The following is a 22,990-nucleotide window of genomic DNA, read 5'->3' on the forward strand; positions in this document are numbered from 1 at the left end:
ATATTTTTGTTCTATCGAAATGAAAAATAGTAACATAAAACCATTTGATCAAAAGAGTGTGATATTGTGAATGCATGATGTTTGTATGTAGTAATGAGTTATTTATACATTATACCGCGACTATTGCATATTCCAAATGTAACGGTATCAAAAATCATTAAATATGACGTTACTAATGTGAGTTTGCTTTTCCTCATTTGAAGGCAACAAAGAGTGAATGTACTAGAAGAAGGAGAACAAGCCTTAAGCAAGATGAACCTACAGGACAATGAATAGATCCATTTTGTAATAAGCTTTCCCTTTTGTACTAGAATCGCATCATTCAATTTTAAAATATATTTCGGTTGTGCCAGTACGCCGTGTTCTTACTTGAGTGGCATTTACCGATCCTGACTGTTCTGTCGTGTTTCAGATCGCTTCTCCTTGCAAGTAAACGCTAATAGTACGTGCTACACAAATAAAATACGTTCATTTGTGCCCACTGAGTTCTATCTAACCTAAATTGAACATTTCTGAGAGTTTACAGTTAGTTTGCATTACTATTATGGAATGTGTCCAATAATGCTTTTGAAAAAAATTAAGGGCTAATGGTCAATTTTTTTTACATAGCAAGATATACTAAGATCAACCCAGTAGATGAACGCTTTGTAGTCATAACTCGCTTCAGATCAACCTTAATATGAAAAAAACTTCGGATTTATTATTATTTTGTGAACGAATAGTAATTATTTTAAATTAATTTGCTAGTTCACGGTTAACTAGGACAAATTCAGATATGTATATAAATTATGAAGACTTTCCTGGAGACGAACTGATATAATTTCACCAATCATCGAGATCTGTGGATCACCGGAAATCTGCCTATTTGTTGTTTGATTGTCCATGGTAGGGAAGGCGAACTTGATAAATGTAAATTGCCAGATTAGTGATTAATTTTTAGTTAATAGTGTTCTACAATCTTCAGATAATATCGGCAGCCGGTAGTTACTTCTTTCCAAAAGAACACCAGGAAATTCACCTCTAATTCAGTCACACATAGACGCATTATTTTTGGTACTTATTAGCATGGTTCTAGAAGAGATTTGTACAGTCCGAATGCGATTTTTATCACACTAATACGTTAATTATCATTTTCGATCAACTAGCGCCAATCCTGATCAGATGTATAGATGTCTGTGTGAAGTATTTTGATTGTGACAAGTAAGCCATGTTCCCGAACTCAAGTATATGGACTCTGCCGTGGCATTCGATTCTTTTAAAATGGTTTGGCTGATGTAGAAAATAACTAAGAATTTGTTCTTAGTGGTACTTCTAGTTGTGAATATTATTGTAATACTCAAAAAATATAAACGATCCCAAGCTACAGTCTGAAAATACTTTGATCACCGTTAAAATGTAATCTAGTCTTCAAGTCAAATGTAATACAAACAAAGTAATCCGACAGTTATTACTTTAACTACACATCACAAACATTGCTAAAAACTGCCACACAAACAGAACGACGTAAATCAAATCATACATTTGAATATCAAACAAGATGGAAATTTTAATTGGCGAATAAACTGTCATTCTTGATTTGTCTTCAGAGTAATCGTGTATCGAAATTGTTTATATTTTGAGAAGGGTTGCCAAAAACACTTTGAGGTGTGAAGGGCTAGAGCGTTTGGATGCTATGCATTTGGATGTGGCTGAACATGGACTTTAAATGTGAATGACGAACTACATAATCATTATTTGTCAAAAAATGATGTGTAGGCTGATAATACCGTGAGCTGTATTTTCTTTTACTTACTTTCCCAACAAAAATTCTTGCTATGTACCAAAACGTACGGCTTGTAATATTTATATGTACATACTGTACTGAAGTATGTTCTAAAATCCTGTTATCATATGAATAATCGGATCACGGAAAAGGTATATACGTTCAGTGTGCACTGAGTGCACTAAAGTGGCTTATTACCAAACGCTGGTATCGTATGACCTGGGACACAAGGTCTTATGATACGAAATCTTTGATTGAGCTAACTGTCGCCTGAAGTCAAATACATGAAGTTTTCAAGACTTGATTCAGATATATGAGCTTCAGAAGTCACGTAAAACACAACAAAGTTATTTGGAGAAATTTTTACCAGCTGTAGAACTGAAAACATTTCTTCGACACTTATTTGTGTCTCTTCTTAACGAACTGTATGCGTCTAATCCAGAAGCCGTGCCTAATATTCTTGTTTACGTGATGCATATAGCGGAATGTCACAATTACGTTTGCGAAACATTTTTCACAGACTATAAATGCTGATATATTGGACTTTCTTGTTGCTTAAATAGTGTGATCGGGACGTATGAATAGTGGCAGCATTTATTTACAAGACCGAATTAATTAACTACACAATAACAGAAGTTCTCGACCACTATGTTTCTCGGGCTTTCGCTTGGCTAACTTGTCCCTTTCATTCCACCACCCTAAACCCAACCAGGGAACTCTCGAGTGTTGGCCATATCAAATAACCTTTCGAACCATCAAGCAATGTTGTTTTCCACCATTGATCCTAAAAGCAGTAATACAAAATACAAAGAGTTAAGCATAGACGAACTCAGAATCCTGGGTAAAGCCTTACATTTGACCGAAAATTCACAATTAATAACGAGTAGAAATACAGAACATTTATTATCCAGACATTAAAATTATGCGCCTGAACTGCAAATCGTCCTTAACACATATGCAATTTAACAATGAAAAAGTTTTAACACCAGCAATATCGTTAAGCATTTGCGAAACATACAATAATAGATGAACAAAAGTCAGTCACCGAATTTTTGTAGAAATACTCTTATCTCCGCCACATGACACTATAGTGATGTTGGTTCTCAACCACGCGGTCATTGAGGTGAACATATTATAGCTGAGTTGATTTATGTTTGACATTCAACGCTAGGAGGAGTTCAGAAATACTGTACGCGGAAACACTTGATCAGTATGGAATGGTCTGTGTCTGCTCAAATGCTTCCCTTTCATATTTAATATATTATTCTGTAGCGCAATGCGTTCAGTTAAACCTGCTTCCACTCGACCTCAATCAACTGATGTTTTCGTTCAACCTGACTTGCGATATAGTACACACGTTTTCGTTCGTCGAGACTCGCATCGACGACCATTCGAATCAGCATACGAAGGACTTTTCAAAGTTCTTCAACGCGAACCGAAGTACTATATAATCGATAAGAACGGAACCAACGATAGCATCAGCATCGATCGCCTCAAAGCAGCGTATTTAGAAGGAAATCCTATCTACGTCGATTTTCCTTCGGTACAATCGAAGGACACGACTCCACTCATAATTCCTCAACCGACAACCGACACTAGCGATGATACTCCGAATGTATCTGAAAACAAACTTAAAACGACGCGTTCTGGAAGAAGAGTTAGATTTCCAGAGCATTTAAACGACTATTGCACGTAAGGCACTACTAGACATTTAATATTATCTCGATCTTTCTTTTTACGACATATATATTTTTTTAAAAAAATTTTAATATGCTTATATATTTTTTTATTCGAAAAAAAATTTTTTAACGATATTACGTGTAAATTAGTTTAGATTCCAACTTTTTCTCGCTGACATTGTGTTTTTACGCACATACGAGTGTATTTCGACATGCATTTGCACTTTCTTTTTTCTTTTCCAGGACAGCTGGAAAAGAACGATGCAGTTTACGGGGAGTCGAAATTTTCGTCGTAACTATGTTGTACCTCGGTCCCATATAGTAAGGAAAGACGACCAGACGCTGCTACACTTAGTAAGCTATCAGAAGAGTGTTTATCAACGACAAACTCGTTTGGTTTAAACTTCTGACTGGCCACGTCTTAGGGTCGTCACTGCCCCACTAGGGGGGGAGTGATCTGTAGCGGTAAATAAATCCACAAAATAAATAGCCCTGTAAGTTTTCGACGTTGGATGCTGACCATGTGTTTTAGTGGACTCACCTGGCTGAAGGCGCCCGGTCAGGCATCCGCACCAGATCACGTGTGGTAACGCCGTGCTCAACATCAACCGCAAACGCTAGCCAGATTAGATCAGAGAATTCCGATATATTGGTCATCGCCAAATATACTCTTCCGATCTCCTCGACTCTGTGTTTTAATTTCTCTGGGTGGGAACGAAATATATTAGAAGGTGTTACTGGTAGAAGCGTTGTCAAACTCTGAATACCTGTGACACCATCAATTCTATCTACAGCCCGAATGTCATCTTCAGAAGTCTTAAACAGCTTATTACTGACTGTTACGATCGGGTGAGTTAGTATAAACAACGACATGACTCCCATGTGAGATCTGATAGAGTCATATCATGGCAGACCTATGAAGTAGCGATTAGACCTATTTTGCTAGCAGCAAAGATAAATCCATATAGTACAGATCTGAACGTCATGTTTACAGCACACTCTCCTTCAACTATGGTAAATTTGTAGACACGGAAAGAGTGGACATTGATTTAACGAGACAGTGATCAATGGATTAACCCGCCAATTCTTTCGACATACCTGGTAATATCAACCTAAATTTTGCGTCGACTGTAATTTTTATTTGTTTTGCAATGTTAGTCACTTCCTTAACGTGAGAACTTGAAACGTTTCCCCATCCCTATCTAGGCCATAAACAAACATGAGCTTCGGCCTTCCGACATACGAATATCTTGCTTGGTAGACATATACTTCAAGAGCTTTGCCTATAAGAACGAAGTTACTTTTTCCTCTGTCTTATTGTCATTACAACAGAACATACCAACTCATTTCAAATTGGTCCATGAAAATTCTGGTGTCAACTAGGTTATATTCCAGCAGCCGCAATATGTACCATTTCCGATAACAAAAGGGAGATCCCCCAAATCTTCTCAGCCAACACATCAGAACGACCGCTAACGAAGCAGACGCAAGGTACATCGCTTTGGGGATGTAGTATATTTTTAAGGAGATTAGAACTTATTGCTAACCCTAATGAACAATACGACCCGGACGTGATCGACCAGGTGACATGGCTTTATCTTGTCATGACCTATGCCCATGAGTCTTTCTACTCCTGGACAGCCACTGTGGTGGTCTACATCTACCGTAGACTCCGATCAATCACATTACTCTCCCTAACTGCGATTAAATTATTATCTCCTTGTGATGAAAGCATCATTCTTATGATGTCAAAATATTAGAATCACCTAATTGTCTGCTACTCCAAACGTCTCTACGTGACAGCTAACGACAGAAACACATTGGATTTAGAGGTAAAATAAATTCATTCTAATCATCATCGGTTAGCTCTTTTTCCCTAAATGAGAAGCTTCACCTACCATTGTTCAATGCTTTTAAGGACTGAAAATTCGTGACCCTTCGTAATAACACACTTAAATCTTGACCTGAAAGGAGAGACTCTATAGGGAAGTGAAAACTCAACTTGCAGCGCGCGACATTAGGATTCCCCGCTACTCAGTCACATTGTCCCCCAGGTGACTTTTTCTTGTTGTATACAATACTGCAGTATTAGTTGCCGAACGTGTAAAAAGTACTTCTGAAATTGCATAATGTCGTCTTGGGCTAAAATTTAAAAGATACATTGTGTTCATAGAATTTTATGGCTTACTAGTTGTTAATACATAATATTCTTAAGTATAAAATAGTTTTAAAACATGTTCAGTGCAAAAACACCTTTATCACACCGAATAATCCAGCGCTTTGCTTCGTTTACATGCTAAAGCGGATCATTCAGACATGTCGCAGTCAGTAATCCAGCTCGATGCGAAGTGTTTTGGGATCGTGGATCTTATACGTAATAGCTCACAGGACACGATGCAATTTCACGACAGTTTTGTACTCATGATTTTCCACAGTAAACAGTCTTCGATTATTGGGTCATGGGTATTCTTCCTGTTAGTCAGTGTTTGTCATTTCTAACTACATCAGTTCTTTTGTCTGTCCCATGACGTGTTCCGATTTTCTTTGTTCATAAAAGAGCCTAATCAAGCTTGATAATTTGCGTGACAAGTGTTTGAATGATATTGTACAGTTTCACATCATTTAAACTGCATTTCTAACTCTGATTACTTTGAAACACTACGTATATTACTACCAAGCGCATATAAAGTGTTCAAGGTCGTTCAATATTGTTCTGCTTGTTATATTTCTGGATTATTTCTGGACAAACGTAATCTCTCCATTACTCCTCATGTCTATTCCTATGTGTATTACGCAGTTCATAATGCTCATGTGACTAAATGTTGCGTACTCTATGTTTTAATACAAAGTATTTTTAATGTTGTTGCTTAATGATACTTGGTGGATGGACTTCAGATCATTTTCAGTATCTAGGGATACCAAGTGCAACATATTTTTTAATAGAGAATGGGTTCTTACCAGGATCCTGTAGACTGTTACTTCATAAAGATCACTGAATTCGAGTAGTTTATAGGCCTTTTCGTCTAATGTGTAATGTTCATTATCTGTAGCAAGGTAAAGGATAAAAGAACCCGAGATATCTCAGCCAATTATAATTCGCCCTCAATAATACTACACACCCGTTCCTTTTCACGAACCACGATAAGTGGTTTACAGTTCTGCATCCTAGTTAAAACAGTAAGTCTGTTCATCCACCTTGTTATAAACCAGTTAAAACCAAATATCTTAATTTAGTCTGTACGGAACCAGTTTCAAGTCACTTCTACTGTAAAGTAAATCACTATTACTGATCATCTATCAGATTTCTAAGGAAGAATTGAATGGGAGGAGTGAAAGCTTCTTGGTCATAATTTCTGACTGACCATACTTTATAGTAACATGCTTCGAAATCGGTTGCACGGTTCAGAGATCTACTCATCCTTTGTCCTCCCTAAGATCTTGCGTTTATTATTACTTCATACTCTCCATTCTGCAGTTTCGTCCCCTTGCTTTTTCTCTTTGTGATTTCCTCCATTTGTTCTGATGTAAATTATGGCATCCTAAACCGGAATAAATATATCCCAAGTTCTTCGTTTATATCATCCTTATACCTTAGTATGGGGCGCTATATATGTTTATACACCCTTGATCAAAAGTAAATGACTGTCATGTTTAGTATCATAACAGTCATTAATAGTATTGTGTCAGCTTAAAATATATCAGTCAGTCATGATCAACATAAGACATGAGGCAAATTTGGATTGGTTCAAGTGTGTCATGTATCAACACATCCTACGGACTTCCGTATCTGGCAGTAAGGTCTCAACAAGTTCGGAGCTAACACAAAAATTACCCTCAGAAATGTCATGTGTGACCAACGTCAAGCAGTTGTCCCTTATTTATTTATTTATTTATTTTAACACATAGATATTGGTACAAGGAGGCACCAAATAGATATGCACCACACAAATCTCATTCGATTTGTGTGAGAGCTGTGATACTTCCCGGGTGCCCGGACCGAAGCAGGTGGTTTTCTTAGGGGACCACACCTCGAGCCTTTGACCTAAATGTCTGACCCACAATGTAGTGGAGCATCGTGAGGAGATGCAGTCCCATGGTAGCCGGTGACCAACGATTGGTTCATACTCCATTTGTTCCTTCAGGACACTGGAGCCCATGTGCACCATTGTTTTGGAATCCGGTTAAAGTGTCGGACATTGGCTTTTCGTCCTCTCATTTTCGTAAACAACACCCCTGTCTCGAAAGGCGATGAGTAGGACTTCCCTGATGGTGGTTGTATACACATGACCATGTGGGAACATTTCGAGAGGTAAAGCGGACTCTACCCACCCTCGACTGTACCAGGGCATTTGATGGCACTAAATTTTGGGAATATGGGTCAGAAAGATTGTATAGAAAAGTATTTATGAGGGAACACTGCAACTCACGATCCAGGATAAAGTAACGATTAATTTGGCCTAAGTTATTTGGATCAGTTCTGAGCTATCTTACCCAATGTTTCCAACCACTAATCTGAGTCCTCTCACAGATCCAGACCAGGAGGAAACTTGTATGGATTTCCTGCTTAGTGGTACAAATGTATCTTATTTTCTGCGGATACAAGTGTCACGTATCTTCTTTGTTCTTACAGTGTTCATAATTTACTATACTTTGAGATTTTATGGATTACTTTTGTTTCCTCCTAATCAGTTACCAGTATTTCGTAACTATGTTGCCTACACAAGAGGTGAATACACTAACAGAGATGTTAATATCTGGATATCGTCTAGATGGCAGGTCAATAAATGAATATCGTGAAATCAGCTTTCGCTTCCCTCAGGGAAAAGATCCTAATGTTTCCGGCTGTTGTGTTGTCAAAATAGGCGCTACAACTGTAATGGCACAAGTTTCAGTTGAAGTAATTGAGCCTAAACATTTTCGCCCTTCTCAAGGAATGTTGTTTGTACACTTCGATGCTAGTATTTTAAAGTTATGTAAAAGTAAGTTTTTAGTAATTTAGTTTTCATTTTTGTTAGATAATTTGACATTCGTAAAACTCCTATCTTTATGATATCATTAGTGGTTTCCAACTTCAGGGTAATTTTTAGTTCAGATAGGTAATCAAAATTATAATAAAATAGGTAACTCAAATTTCCTAGGGACCCTCATCCTGATAATTTTGTTCTGATTATCAACACTTACTATTAATTGTTAGAGATCACTATCAGTTTTCTCTTGCTTGTTTAATTCAACCGAGCACTGTCGGGATAACCCTAATAGTCATAACTTCAGACAAAAGCTATTCCATATGTTTTGAGTTCATTACGACGGCAAATAATCTCTTTACTTATTTGTTATGAAGACAGTATGAAGTGTTAAGATTACTGTACAATCGGAGTGACTCGTAGAAATCTGTCCGGGGAATCTACTTAAGTTTAGTCAAGTGTAAGAAGTCTACTGACTTGTGTAGAAAAATGCTTCTTCGGTTTTCCGTAAGCGAATTTGTTGTTTTAGTATAATAAACCTAAATATTACCGTTTTGTATGAGTTAGTCATTCAAAATCAATATCGAATATGGCACAAATATACGTCAGTTCAAGTTGCCACACCACATCAGGACGATGAGATAAAGTTAATAAAATGAATGGCAGAGAAGTCGTAAAATTAGTAGTGTAGTGAAGGAGAACACAAGTTGACACAATCGAATGTATTTGAACACAAAATTACAGAATCTCTTAGTAAAATCTGAGAACCATATAGTAAATACTTCATTTGCAAAATGTCAGTCAATTGTTTCAGACTTGACTATTCCTTCGTTTGCACACCAATCATTCTCATTTTCTTCTCTTCAATCTTCTCAAACTTCTGTCTTCAGGTATTCTACTTTCGATTGGTGATACATACTACTTATATCTATTGAAACCGGTAGCATACACCATTGTAGTACAAGTAATAGTAAGAAAGATTTAATATACGAAGGTATGGTTGGAAAAGTAATGAATTCTACAAATAAAATTAAAACTTGAGATCTAGGTGAATATATAGAATCAGTGTACATGAGCCACTGTGACCAATTCTGATCCATGTCACTCAATGTCGTCAACCACTGTTCGAGTTTATCCCACCGATTCCAACCAGGCAGTCTGTTCGTACTTACATTGCTCATTCATAAACTGACACCTTGTCTTACTTTAGTCGCCCCTAGTTTTCGTCTAATCTTCCCTATTGTAACTAACATTTAGCTTGGAGTTAAGGAATGGAAGCGCATACATATTATATATCCCAGACAGGTCAGTTGGTGAAGATTCGTTGTCTCAATACCTATTTGCTACTTTTTCTCAGTAGCCTATTTACAATCTCAGCATTCTTCACTGGATGGTCTCAGTATACACCAGTAGTGCTTTGAAGACACCCATGTTTACAGGTCTTTCACTTTTAAAGACCATGTTTCACAGGCATTGAGTACTATAGAGTAGGCTGCTGTATAGTATACAATTCTCCTGATTGACAGGCACCTCGTTTTCTCAACAAGTGAAGCAATTTGACAAAGACCAAACGATTGTTTTAAATTCCTGCTGAAATTTCTTCAGACACCAGTTTCTAAATAATTATCTGGAGAATACTTACATTGTAAATTGTTCATGTAAAGTGGTTTTTCTAATCATTCATTTAAAATCGATGATAACGAAAGTTTTCTGCAACTCATATATATGAAGCTAATAATATATAGTCATTTAATTTAGGCTAAAAAACGGTATATCCAAAGATCTGGATGGTCTAAAGTTATCATTCGAGCCTCGTCATTTCGTTGGTATTTTCAAATGATTTTCGATAGTCGTGAAATGTGGGGTTAGTGTCGGTAACCTTCACCTTAGTTGTATCTATCACTCAGATCTTTCATTTGTATTAAATTTTTAATTCCTCGTCAACTTTGAAATAATCTACTTCCAATATTTAAACGATACATATATTTGTCTTCCAATTTTTTCAATAGCTCTATATCGTAAACAAAAACGTGATGATGAAGGTCGTCGTCTATCAGCTGTTCTTCAAACGTTACTTCGAGACAGTATTGACTTGGATGCTCTGTGTATAGTTGCTTGGGAACGTGTATTTGCTGTACGAGTTGAATTACGTGCTTTATCTTATGATGGAAATTTAGGAGATTGTGGTGCATTGGCAGCTGTCGCCGCTCTGGCAGCTTTTCGTCGACCAGATGTTTACGTTGATGATACGGGTAAAGTGAGTAATAGCTTCTTAAAATATTGAGTGAATTTAATCCAGTGTCGGTTAGTTGTTGATAGGTGTTTTTGGTTATATATATAGTCTGTGAGTTGACTTATTGGTAGGACTACTATTTGTTGGTCTAAACTGAGTTGTGTAAACTGTAGTTTGAATAGGCAATCATTTAATGGTCGCACTACAGTTTATACGTTTGACTTTAAGCTCCATCTTTTCGCATAAGGGATTGTGATATTACTCAACTGCTCAAACCGAAGTGGCAAAGGGTTCGAACCCAGCTTCCTAGCGGTTGGACGACAAGTGCTTTGATCGTTAAGCCGACTTTCTAACCGAGCAAAGTAGTCTTTCTGTGTATTTTATCTGTAAAAAAAATTGACTATTGATGTTATATGACGTAGTTTTGAAATCGATTTAATCCATCTATCAGACATGCTTGAAATATTGACTGGATGATTTTGTGAATTGTACTGAAAGAAACTTGTCCCATCGGTCGAGTGCTAGTTCTATTGAGGTATGGCGACTTGGACCGATGCATATATGTGCCTGGTTCTACGTTGTAGCTGACTTACTGGCTGGTCGAATGTTTGGACAAATGAGCCAATACTTCAACTTAATATACATTTTCATCTGAGACAAAAAAAGTTTATTGAAAGATATGCCCTGGTACGGCCGAGAGTGGGGAGAGTTCGCCCTCCATCTCGAAATGCTCTCACATGACCACATACATACAACCACCGTCGGGGAAGTCCTACTCATTGCTTTTTCACAGCGTTACTGTTGTTTGCGAAACTGAGAGAACGTAAAGCGAATATCCGATGCTTTAATCGGGTTAGTGGACATGAACAGTCCACCTAGGGGAGTTGGAAAACTCTGGTTCCAAACCAATGGTGTATATGGGCTCCAGGAACCTGAAACAACAAAAGGTGTATGAACCAATTATTGGTGACCGGCTTCTATACGACTGCATCTTCTGACGTTGCTCCACTGCCTTGTGGATTATATTTTTAGGTTGAAGGCTCCAGATGTAGCCCCTTAAGAAAACCACCTGCTTCGGTTTGGGCACCCGGGTGGTATCCCAACCCTCAAACAAATCGAATGATCTATTTGGTGCCTCCTTGTACCAATGTTTATGTGTTAAAATAAAATAAAAGTTGAAAGATAAAGCAAGAAGATGGATCACTTAATAAATCTCTTTTCATTTATTCCATTCTCGAAATTGTACAGTCGGTTCACGGGTGATAAAATCACTAGAAAAATAGATCTCTTCACTTAGCAACTACTCTTTTACGTTCAATTTCATTACATAATCGTGTACTAATAATTCTTCCTTGTAATTTTTAAGTTGTTACCATTTGTTAGATTTAAATTGAAAACCATTTATGTCGCCCTTACACCACATAAATTGAGGGTCTTTTCTTTTTTTACAAAATCCAATAAAGTATGCCGAATAAACTCAACTGATGTCACAAAGTCTAATGGTAAAGGGGAGAGACAAGTTTAGGGTGGTCTATTATGTGTAAATGACTTATTCACCTATCCTGAAACATCCCACCATTCATTATGTTTCTCACTGTATGGTGTTAATGTTCTGTCGTCATTAAGATACGATTACAATATCAGTAAATATGGTCATTTTCATTTTATTCAGATCCACACCGCGATTGCTGATGGATGTAAGTAATGGCGGTGTGGATCTGCTGCCTGAAGAAAGACTTCTCGACCTTGAGTATACGGATGATATTGTCTTACTGTGCGATAATGCCCAAGGCATGCAACCCGCACTTAATCAGTTGGCAATCAGTGTCCGTAGGTATGGTATGTGCTTTGCACCTGCGAAGTACAGAGTACTTCTACAAGACTGGCAGGATTCTAATCCTGTACTCACCCTGGATGGTGAGCAGATAGAAGTAGTCGAGAAGTTCGTGTATCTAGGTAGCTGGATAAGTGCTGGTGGTGGCGTGAGCGATGAGATCGATTCACGTATAATGAAAGACAGAGCGGCTCATGCCAATCTGGGCCACCTTTGGCGCCTTCGTGATGTTAGTCTGGCTGTAAAAGGTCGGATCTACAACGCGTCGGTGAGAGCAGTTTTGCTCTATGCTGGTGAAACCTGGCCTATCGAGTTGAGGACGTTAGACGACATTCTGTGTTCGATCTTCGTTGTCTCCGAAGGATTGTTGACATACAGTGGCAACACCATGTTAGTAATGCAGAGGTTTGGCATAGTGTGTTCAGGCGCAGAGCCGATAATCCAATAGGTATCATTATCTTGAAACATCAACTTCGGTGGCTTGGATATGTTCTTTGAATGTCGTCCCAGAGGATTCTACGTCGTGCATTATTTGCCGACTCTGGAACTGGTTGGAAAAAGCGGAGAGGTGGTCAGTATATGACATGGTGTCGTGGTATAAGAGGAAGCTGTTTAAAAATGGCTTTTGTCAGTCCTTCACGACTCCCTGGTTGGGGTCCGAGAGATGGTAAGACACAATGGCTAGAGACGTTATCAGATATGGCTCAGCATAGAAGCCAGTGGCGATCCTGCTGTAACCTTCTTTACTTTCTTCATAAAAAGTGGTTGTATCTTCTTTAACTGAAAGAATTCTTCTTGTTTTATCTTTCCGTTTCCCCGATTATTATTATTATTATTATTATTATTATTATTATTATTATTATTATTATACCACCATACACTAATGTGTGGTCGTGATTGCTCCTTTTTTTTCTTATACGCACCTTACCTTCTTTTTTCTCTTCCCATTCTCATTGTAATTGTGTGGCGCATATATGTATCTGGCGCCCCCTTGTACCAATATTTATGTGTTCAAGTAAATAAATGATAAATAACAATATCAGTGTCGTAATCGCTATAAAAAGCAAGTTATGCTAACAGTCTTGTATATATTCTAATGATAGATTGATTTTCACTTGATTATATATATATACATTTCATTGTTATAATTTTCAATTAGGTACTAGTCGATTTTGAGGCTAAATTTCGACCTAGAGTACCTTTAGGTATTCGTCGTACTCCAGTACTTGTTACACTTGGTCTAACTGCAGATGCTAAAGTAATTCTAGTTGATCCTACCGCTCGTGAAGAACTTATACTTACTGGTGGACGTGTATTGCTTGGTTTGACGAATACCTCTGAAATATGCTGCCTATATACTACTGGATTATCTGTGCCTATTCAATGTTCATCACTTTCAAGGTATATATTTAGTTATTTTTTTACCAGGTTCAACTTCAAAGTAGTAATTCCATGCAAATTTTTGTCATATTCTCAGTTGTGCAAGTTTTCTAGTATAAACTCATTGATAAGTAAAGCTTGTTTGAAATCCCAAACAGTTGAATGTGTTCTCAATCAATAAACGGTGTCGGTTGTTAATGATTATGGAAATCATTTAACAACCTTACTAGTATGTTGTTGCTGAAGTAGTCAGTGAACAACTAGAAATGAAGAAGGTTCATCGGTTGATTTTTCTTTTTTATTTATTTTATTTAAACACATAAACATTGGTACAAGGAGGCACCAAATAGATCATTCGATTTGTTTGAGGGTTGGGATACCACCCGGGTGCCCAAACCGAAGCAGGTGGTTTTCTTAAGGGGCTACATCTGGAGCCTTCAACCTAAAAATATAATCCACAAGGCAGTGGAGCAACGTCAGGAGATGCAGTCCTATGGTAGCCGGTCACCAATAATTGGTTCATACACCTTTTGTTGTTTCAGGTTCCTGGAACCCATATACACCATTGGTTTGGAATCAGGGTTTTCCAACTCCCCTAGGTGGACCGTCCATGTCCACTAACCCGATTAAAACATCGGACATTCGCTTTTCGTCCTCTCAATTTCGCAAACAACAGTAACGCTGTGAAAAAGCAATGAGTAGGACTTCCCTGACAGTGGTTGTATGCACGTAGCTATGTGAGAGCATTTGGATATAGGGAGAGCGGACTCTCCCCACTCTCCGCCGTACCAGGGCATTTTTCTTCTTAATAGCAGATAGATTTAAGCTGTTTTGTAATTTACAACTGAACATAGATATACTATGTGAGTAAACACTAAATTGTGTAAACCATTTTTTATAAGTTGCATTTTCTGATGGCGGTTCTTTTTATGGATTTTTGGAGCTTGTAAACTAAGACTAATTTAGTTACAATGTTCAGTTGTTTGCTACGCCGACCAGTAATTCAGTTCAACGATTCTTATATAAATGTATGTTTTACTTTTAATTGTATATGCACAATAAAGAGATTGCTACATGTATTGCCAACCGATTGACGTTAGTGCTGTAAATGATTGGGTGTTGACTCAGTGGTTTCAATGGTTTGGCGCTTGGTTTGAGACATTAAGGTCGTGGGTTCAATATTTTGTGAAGTTGTGTATAGGCGCCTTTATAAAGTCTTATACTTAGACAAAGTACCCATTCAATGATTCTTTGTTTTCACTGGTTATATGAGGTCAGTTCGCGCAATAAAGTTGAAATAAAGTTGTGCAATATAGTGACTCAGATTATATTTTCTGAAAAGTTCAATGTTTTTCATTAATTTTTTTATTAGGTGTATTCGTTTAGCTAATTCTAAAGCGAAAAGTCTTGTTTCATTAATTCATTGGGTATTAGAAGGTTTATCTGTTCAAAGAGAAGCAAATTTAACCGCTGCACATGCTAGATCTAGTGAACTGAATGAAAGTCTAATCATAGCATCCAATGCTCCATTAGTTTTATCTACTGCAACATTTTTACTTGATAAAACTAATCAAATTGATCATGAAACTGGTTCATATAGAGAAGAAGGTGAAATTCTACCAATCGATCATGATTCATATTCAGATTTAGATCATGATGATATGGATATTGTGAGTTCTGATGAAGGAGAAGAACATGATGGGAAAAATACTTCAGTAAAATCACATAGTAAACAAAAGAATGAAACAAAACTTTTACCTTATGGTGTCATTGAAGTATCTAGTAGTAGTAATAATCATAATGATAATGATAATCAAATCTCAGGAACAATATTACCTAATTCATCAGAAAATGATTTTGATGAATTCGATTCTTCAATCCATATGTTTCATGCTAATTCTCTTATCTTGGATACATCTAATCAAACATTTTCTGAAGTGTTTAAACAAAATGATCATACAATAGAATCTGTATATGAAACACATATTGTTGTTGTTGATGATGATGATGATGAAGAAGATGATGTTACTATTTTAAATTTAGTATAGAAAAACAAAACTATGTATGTATGTAAATGATTATACTTTTCTGTACAGTTCTTTGTTTAAAAAGAAAATGAAATAAATTGGCTTATTCAATAATTATGTATGTAGATATGAACATTCTAGTTACTTTTAGTTCATTTTGTCATTGCTCTATGTTTAAAAGTGATTACGAGTTCATCTAGTCTATGAACGGAACAAAGACTCGATGACCAAAGACCAATAAACTAGCTATTCTGATGCGTCCCAGACCCTCTAACTTAAAGAGAAAAGTCGAAGTTCGAAATGGGGAAATATATTCCGCAAGTAGCCAGAAGTACTAGCAAATAACAGTAGGCACAAATCAAACGTATATATATATATAAAGCATAAAATTGTCCTTGGGAAATGTTACAAAATAGCCTAGTAAAAGATATCAATAGTGTTTAAGATTCTTCCAAGTGGAAAATATGACATGTAGGTGAAAATGAGCGCTTTTGGCGCGAAAACAAGAAGTAAAGCATTTAACAAGTGAGTTCTGGGGATCTAACAACTTTAACAGTCATATTTCAGGATAAACTTCATGTACAAATTGTTTTCAGCTGGTTAGTACAGATCATTTCTATTGTACTACTTGTTTTAATTTCAACAAGTTAACTATTGTAAACTACCACAATTAGAATTATGCGTGAGATTAAGAAAATTCCACTCATGAATGGTACGCGGCCTCAACGTTCTTTTTCGCCCTGGTTACTAAGTTTTCCGTTTCATTTATCCAGTTTTCTATGTTTTGTGTAGTCTTTGATTCATAACAGGGTTACTTCTGATATTTACTAACACTTGTGTTTCTACCATTGTGTTATAATTTTGGTATTTCCTGGTTGGTAGAGATTCCGTTTTACCTAACCTATCATTATAGTGGCAGCCATTATTGATTCACAACTCCTTGATTGGACGTGTTTGAATTGGTTACTTTGAGTTATTGTTTTTGACAGTGAATCACCTTCCGTGTTTGTTGCGACTACCTAATATTCATGACAAGAAATCAGTCTTTACGACTCAACTTTTTGTTTACTTGTTATCTTACAGTTTTTGTTTTTCACGTTTAAATGTAATTAACTGGCCTATTCAGTAAGGTTGAACTGTGTTCTTCGCTTGGTAGCAACATTGCTATCTTCTGATAGGCAATCACTTTTATGGGTCTTAATAATTCTGCGATTGATATTTTTATAGCTTGGTTGTATCCAGTTTCGTGAATGTAAATTGATTGTACAACCTATCTACTAAAACTGTTCTGATTTATTATATTGGGGGTAACTCTATACTTAGTTTACATTGAATTGTTACTATAAATCTTTCCTGAATCGTTTTCACATCAGTCGATTTACGTTACTCACTAGACTCATTATTTATGCAGCTTACGATTTGAGAACTACAATATCTCTGGAACTTATATATGGCCTGGTAAACAACTACGGGTATAAGGTATTTTGTTGTAATGTTTATAAACATGACTTCCCGTTCTTGCTGCCACATGACGGCTGAATTTTTCTTGAAAAAACTTTCAGTTACTGTACATCGTCTCATCATTCTAACAAGTTAGTGGAATATACGCACAAAGTGTGATACCAAGATACTCCTAAGCCTGATACTTGAGTTAAGACTAGGCGTGGAATCTAATATTAGCTGTGGGGAATGCCATAATTACAGAGATAGGCGAAGGCGAAACTAACGAACTGGCTATTCATATGGTAAGATGAATGTCAGCAGTGAGGGTTTGAATGAAATGTGTGGATATGAGATTCTCTTCCTTATGTTGACAGTTTCTCTTCTTAAAGCCCAAACGATTATTTTTGTGAATTATTTGTAATGTTACTCATATGAGATTCCTTAGAATTTCATGCATAATAATTTTTACAAACGGACGTTTATGCACGTAAATACAGGTTACTCATAGCGAATGAATTATTTTACTTCAATTTCATTTTACATATTAGTTCAGTGAACTTGTAGTGCTGATACCTTGACGCTAAGTGTTATCGATATTAGATGGAGTTCCCGGGTACAAATAAGTTATGTATCTACTTACAACATGTTTGTACTCACAGTAAACTTGAAATGTTGATCTTATCGATCACAACTAACAGCTATCAAAGGTGTACAAGTCATCGTCCGACAAACAGATGAGCATAGTTTTACAGTTGGTGGAAATTTTGTCTACATTAATCAACAGCATTATACCAGAACGTGAGAAAGACTGGGCGATGAAACGCGAAATCAATCGGAAACAAATCTGACAACTGGGTTCTTATACCCATTATCTAAAATGCTTTCAAAATTACTCTTATGGAGACAAAACCTACGGGAGAACGGTCAGTCTGATACGAAATGGTACACAGTCAACAGAGGTCTATATGGTCGGCCTAATATGAAAATGGCTCATTTATATCATGTCGATTCCTGAGATTTATCAGGGGCCATATGATTAATCATACATGATTCTAAGTAAGACAGTTTACTGATCGTTTGAATTCTGAACTCACAAATGGTTTAGATTTAATTGTTGACATAAAATAAACTCCTGACAGTTCAAGCTGCCATAACTCACATCATAACAACAAGGAAGATGAGTAAAATGTTAAATAAAATAATCATAAAAGCGTTGAAAAACCAAACATGAAAAATATAATTCATATAAGTTAGGGGATGTACAATATCCGTGAAACATTACTGAGCTCTGGCCAAATAATTTACCAGGATGGACCATTTCTATGTTAGATGACATCATTGAATACCCCAAGCAACCAATAAAGGGGAAATTAAGCGGACGAAAGCGTAAATAAAGGAGAAAATGTCACTTTTTCGCCTTTACGGCGGTTATTTAGGAGAAATATCGATTTCGGGGGAAATTTGTCGACAATTATACGTAACGTACAGTGTTTGAATATACCGCATCCCGAACTAACGTTTTCGTAAACGTCGACAAATTAAGGCACCGCTTAATAAAAAAACAAAGCTATTGTTATAAAAACAAGGTACAAAATACTGCACCACGCATTCGGGTGAGACGCATGTACACTGACTTCGTTTTTTGTTTAGCCAAAGTGTTCCGACATGCTTAGGAGCCATCACAAAAACCTTACGTGATGCAGGTGAGTGTCCTGAAAACGTGTACAAGTGTTCAACCAAAGTTCATCGGCAGTGGGGTTTACTACCATCTAGGATTGAAAACCAATCTGCTAAGATACGTTGAGCTTTGGTTGTGTACTTTTAATTTCGACTCTTTAAATTTGTATATCACTATTGATGGACTTTCTATGTCTAGAAGCTCCAAGGAACAGTTATGGCCTATACTAGGACGGATCATAGCCCCTACGTTTAGTGACGTGTTCATGATAGGGATCTACAGAGGGAATAGTAAACCGGCAGAATTCAACGAATTTTCTGCGGACACAATTTCTGAAATGAAAGAAATGACTGACGTTGGTCTTTTTACTGTTAAGTTTAATAAATACATAGCTATTAAGTTGGCGGCTGTTATATGTGACGCACCTGCTCGTTCTTCTGTTAGGTATACGGTAAATCATAACGGTAAGACAGGTTGCGATAGATGTACTGTACTTGGGAGACGGCTGGAGGGGAAGACGACCTTTCCAAATGGGGTGTATACTTTAAGAACAGACGACACCTTCCGTCGTCAGACTCAATCTGTTCACCATCAAGGACATTCTATTATGGAAACGCTTTCGATTAATATGATCATAAAATTTCCTTTAGATCCTATGCACATGGTGTACCTTGGTGTTTCGAAAAAATAGATAATTTATGGATAGATTTAGCACGCAGAAGACTACTGAACTTAAACTCATGTGCAATTAGAAACATAAATAATTTAATACCAGGTTGCGTGGCAAGTACTCCTTCCGACTTTCCGCGTAAATGCCGTACACTAGACTTTGTATCGGCATGGAAAGCTTCGGAATGTAGGTTGTTCCTTCTGTATTTAGGCCCGGTGACTCTTTAAAAAACACTGCCACAACCTTTGTACCTTAATTTCCGGCGTTTAGCGTTATCCATGTATCTGCTTGCACATCCGAAATTACATAATACTGTTGTAGAAACCGCCAGAATAGATTTACAAAACTTCCTTAAGGAATACGAATGGTGTTATGGGTTTGAAAACTTAGTTTACAATGTGCATTCGTTACAGCACCTCCCTGACAACGTTCGTACATATAGACCTTAAGATAGTTTTTTAGCCTTTCCTTTCGAGGTTACTTTCACGATATCCGAGACAAAATGATAAAGCGTAATAGAAGGAAACAAGATCAGGTATGTACTAATTTAAAGTGATAACTTCCCAACGGCTCTATAGTTACAGTCAACAGTATTAACGGACATAACCGTAAGTTCAGCTTCAAGTATTTGGCTGTGCCAAAGCATGTCATTGAGATATCGTTGTGAATTTTTTTGACTTCAGAATTCACGGGACAACTACTTCACTTATCAATAGCCGAACGGACGTGACTGAAGGGAATAGTCCGTGCAATTTTCTTTATGTTCTACCTCATTTTTAATAAACAATTTTTTGTCAAAGAGCTTACTTTATTACTTACATGAGAAACTATAGAAGTGTTGAGAATGTGTGTTTGAGTGTCAGTGAACTTTTGATTAAATGCACATTCCTTATAAATAATACATCACCTGTTCCTTCTTTTGCAGATAATTTCAAATAACAATGAATTAGCAATTGCAATGGAAATGCAAAACAATCGATGCCGAAGCTTCTGCTCTAATGTTGTATATACTCATCAGCGTGGAAGATGAAATTGCTTCTTTCGTTTTGATGAATACATGTGATATGACGATTGGAGTAAATGGTTTTAAAAACTCTGTAACCACAGAACAAATTTTGCATACAAAGAATACTAGGAACCTAGTTTTGGTCGTCTATGTGCGTTTTGCTCTCAGGTCTAAACATAAGTGATCCAGGTTGCTGTAGATGGTCCATAACTAGCAGAAAAGAGTGTTGTCGGTGGTTAGAATGGAACAGACTGAGAGAATTATCGTATAGTGATTGATAAAATGTCTGAATTCAAAATGCAGGACGTTGTTAACAAAAGACATGAAGATAATGGAGAATTCAATTTCACAGAAAAGAAAACCATACGTGGGAACTCCGAGTTATTACACTACAAGACTCAACCATGACCGCCATTGGCTTGAGATTTCAAAATTTATAGTCTCAAAATGCGAGAGAATGCGAATTAGGGAAGACTAAATGATGTAATAATTGAATTCTATAAAGACTTTGCAACCACCAACTGGAAAGAATTTTTTAAGTGGTTCCCGATGTGAATCATAAATATCTCAACAACTTCATCGAAATAATACTTGTCTAATAAATATGATGTGAAGACGTCAATATTCGTTCAATATTGCCGTGGGTAAACCGGAGGAATCGGGTGATCCTAATCCAAAGATCAGATAGCACCATTACCGTCGGGATTTTTACAGACGGCCTAATCCCGTAAACTCAACCGGAGTCACTATTAAAAACAGTCATAATAATTGGGAGGACAGACAATGATGTCGATCTCCGGCTGTTTTGTTGTTTTAATGACCTCTGAGAAAGAGTAATAAAGACACCTATTGCCTGGCTCCACGAAAAGAACTATATTGACACTCGGACAGATCTGTTGTATAATCGGAAGACATAATAAAAAAGACGATGGATGTAAATGAACTAGTAACTTGACCATGAACCAGTCGGGATAACCCACGACTGATGAGACTTTAGGCGGTCGCGTCTTTTCAGTGAATATTGTGTGGATAAGTTGCTTCTCTAAAAAGTTTTTGCACGCCACTCTTCGTTTATGCTCAGTGACCTTCAAACAAGCGACAGTTTGGAAATTGAATGGATACAGAAGTATTCCACAAAAACGTCTTTAAGAATGAATTTCGATCAGGGTTACTTTGCTCGATACAACACATTAGGGATGTAGCCTCTTTGGAAGAGCGTAGTTGGACTTAGTCTTACATTTAACTCGAACTGATACACCACTTTTTACACCCCTTAAATCCAAATCACACTATGTTTGTCGAAATGCAGCACTACTATGGATCTAACACGCAATAAATCGTCTTCCTTCGGCAGTTTTCTCTGAATTGGGATGAGCTACCAAATAGATTATATGAAACAGACTCCGCAGGACACTTGATTCATGAGTGAGATGAAATTCTAGACGACTTCACGACACTAGAAAAGCTAGCAGACCTTAGCTTCAACAACCTAATGTCACGATAAGACAAGTAAGTCTAGACAATTGTGTGACTTAAACGTAATGTTTGTTCGTTTAGATAATTGCATCATAGCAAATTCTCAGTTGCAGAGTGGGTCAATTGTTCTGGTATCAACGAATAATGCACACAATACAGACCCAGGTCATATATCTACAAGAGTTTCTTTCGCATTCGAAATTTTTCTGTGTGCTTTTGATCAGCATTTAATTCATTAGAAGTATTAGGTTACAAAGACATTAGTACTTTTCTGGATGTATGTGAGAGATCATTCTTATAGGCGTCAAAGTAACTATGAATAATTTATGACTAAGATAATTGTTGCGACTGAGTGGTTTCATTGCTAGCTTTACCTCAGGTATGTGCTCCACGTCATTGTCATTTTCGTAAGTTCACAGAAGTCAAAGAACAATTTGGCGAATAAGTGCACATGTAACTGTCAGCAGAAATTCGTTCACAACTTGCCTGCTATACTCTCGAATGTGGCTTTATTCGTCCTCATATAAATGATATCTCCTTTTGAAGATATTGAAGCATGAAGAGTGGATCATGGTTGATATTATTAATAACTAGATGAGTTTAAGCGAATTGACATGCCTGCCACCAGTGTGTGAGTTTCAGTCAGGGAAAATGGAAGTGGTCTTCCATGCAGTAACTCAGCACTTTTAGAAGTAATCACCGACACAAGAAATATGAACGATTTCCAATGTCAACTTATTCTAAACCAGCCTACTGCTATAGAATGATATCTGGAATATGAGTTGATACATGTGGGTAATCTCGACGAAAATATGCACCAAAATGAATGAGAAAAATG

The 22,990-nt window shown here is 36.9% G+C and overlaps 1 protein-coding gene across 2 annotated transcripts; it reads left to right on the plus strand.

Annotated features, from left to right (window-relative positions):
• Window positions 1-5,461: 5,461 nt before the first annotated feature.
• Window positions 5,462-16,394, plus strand: EXOSC9_1 (Exosome complex component RRP45; the record flags this gene model as incomplete). Of its 2 annotated transcripts, none has more annotated exons than XM_051210153.1 (5): window positions 5,462-5,495; window positions 8,131-8,420; window positions 10,415-10,662; window positions 13,632-13,873; window positions 15,225-16,394. In XM_051210153.1, the coding sequence occupies 4 exons, from the start codon at window positions 8,318-8,320 to the stop codon at window positions 15,898-15,900; spliced, it is 1,269 nt and encodes a 422-aa protein (XP_051070120.1). In that variant the 3' UTR covers window positions 15,901-16,394. The 2 variants fall into 2 exon arrangements, with proteins under 2 accessions (XP_051070120.1, XP_012796844.2); XM_012941390.3 differs by lacking the exon at window positions 5,462-5,495 and adding an exon at window positions 7,535-7,676 and having other exon boundaries at window positions 8,097-8,420.
• Window positions 16,395-22,990: the final 6,596 nt, after the last annotated feature.

The sequence above is a fragment of the Schistosoma haematobium genome, chromosome ZW (assembly GCF_000699445.3).
Source record: "Schistosoma haematobium chromosome ZW, whole genome shotgun sequence".
Classification (NCBI taxonomy): domain Eukaryota; kingdom Metazoa; phylum Platyhelminthes; class Trematoda; order Strigeidida; family Schistosomatidae; genus Schistosoma; species Schistosoma haematobium.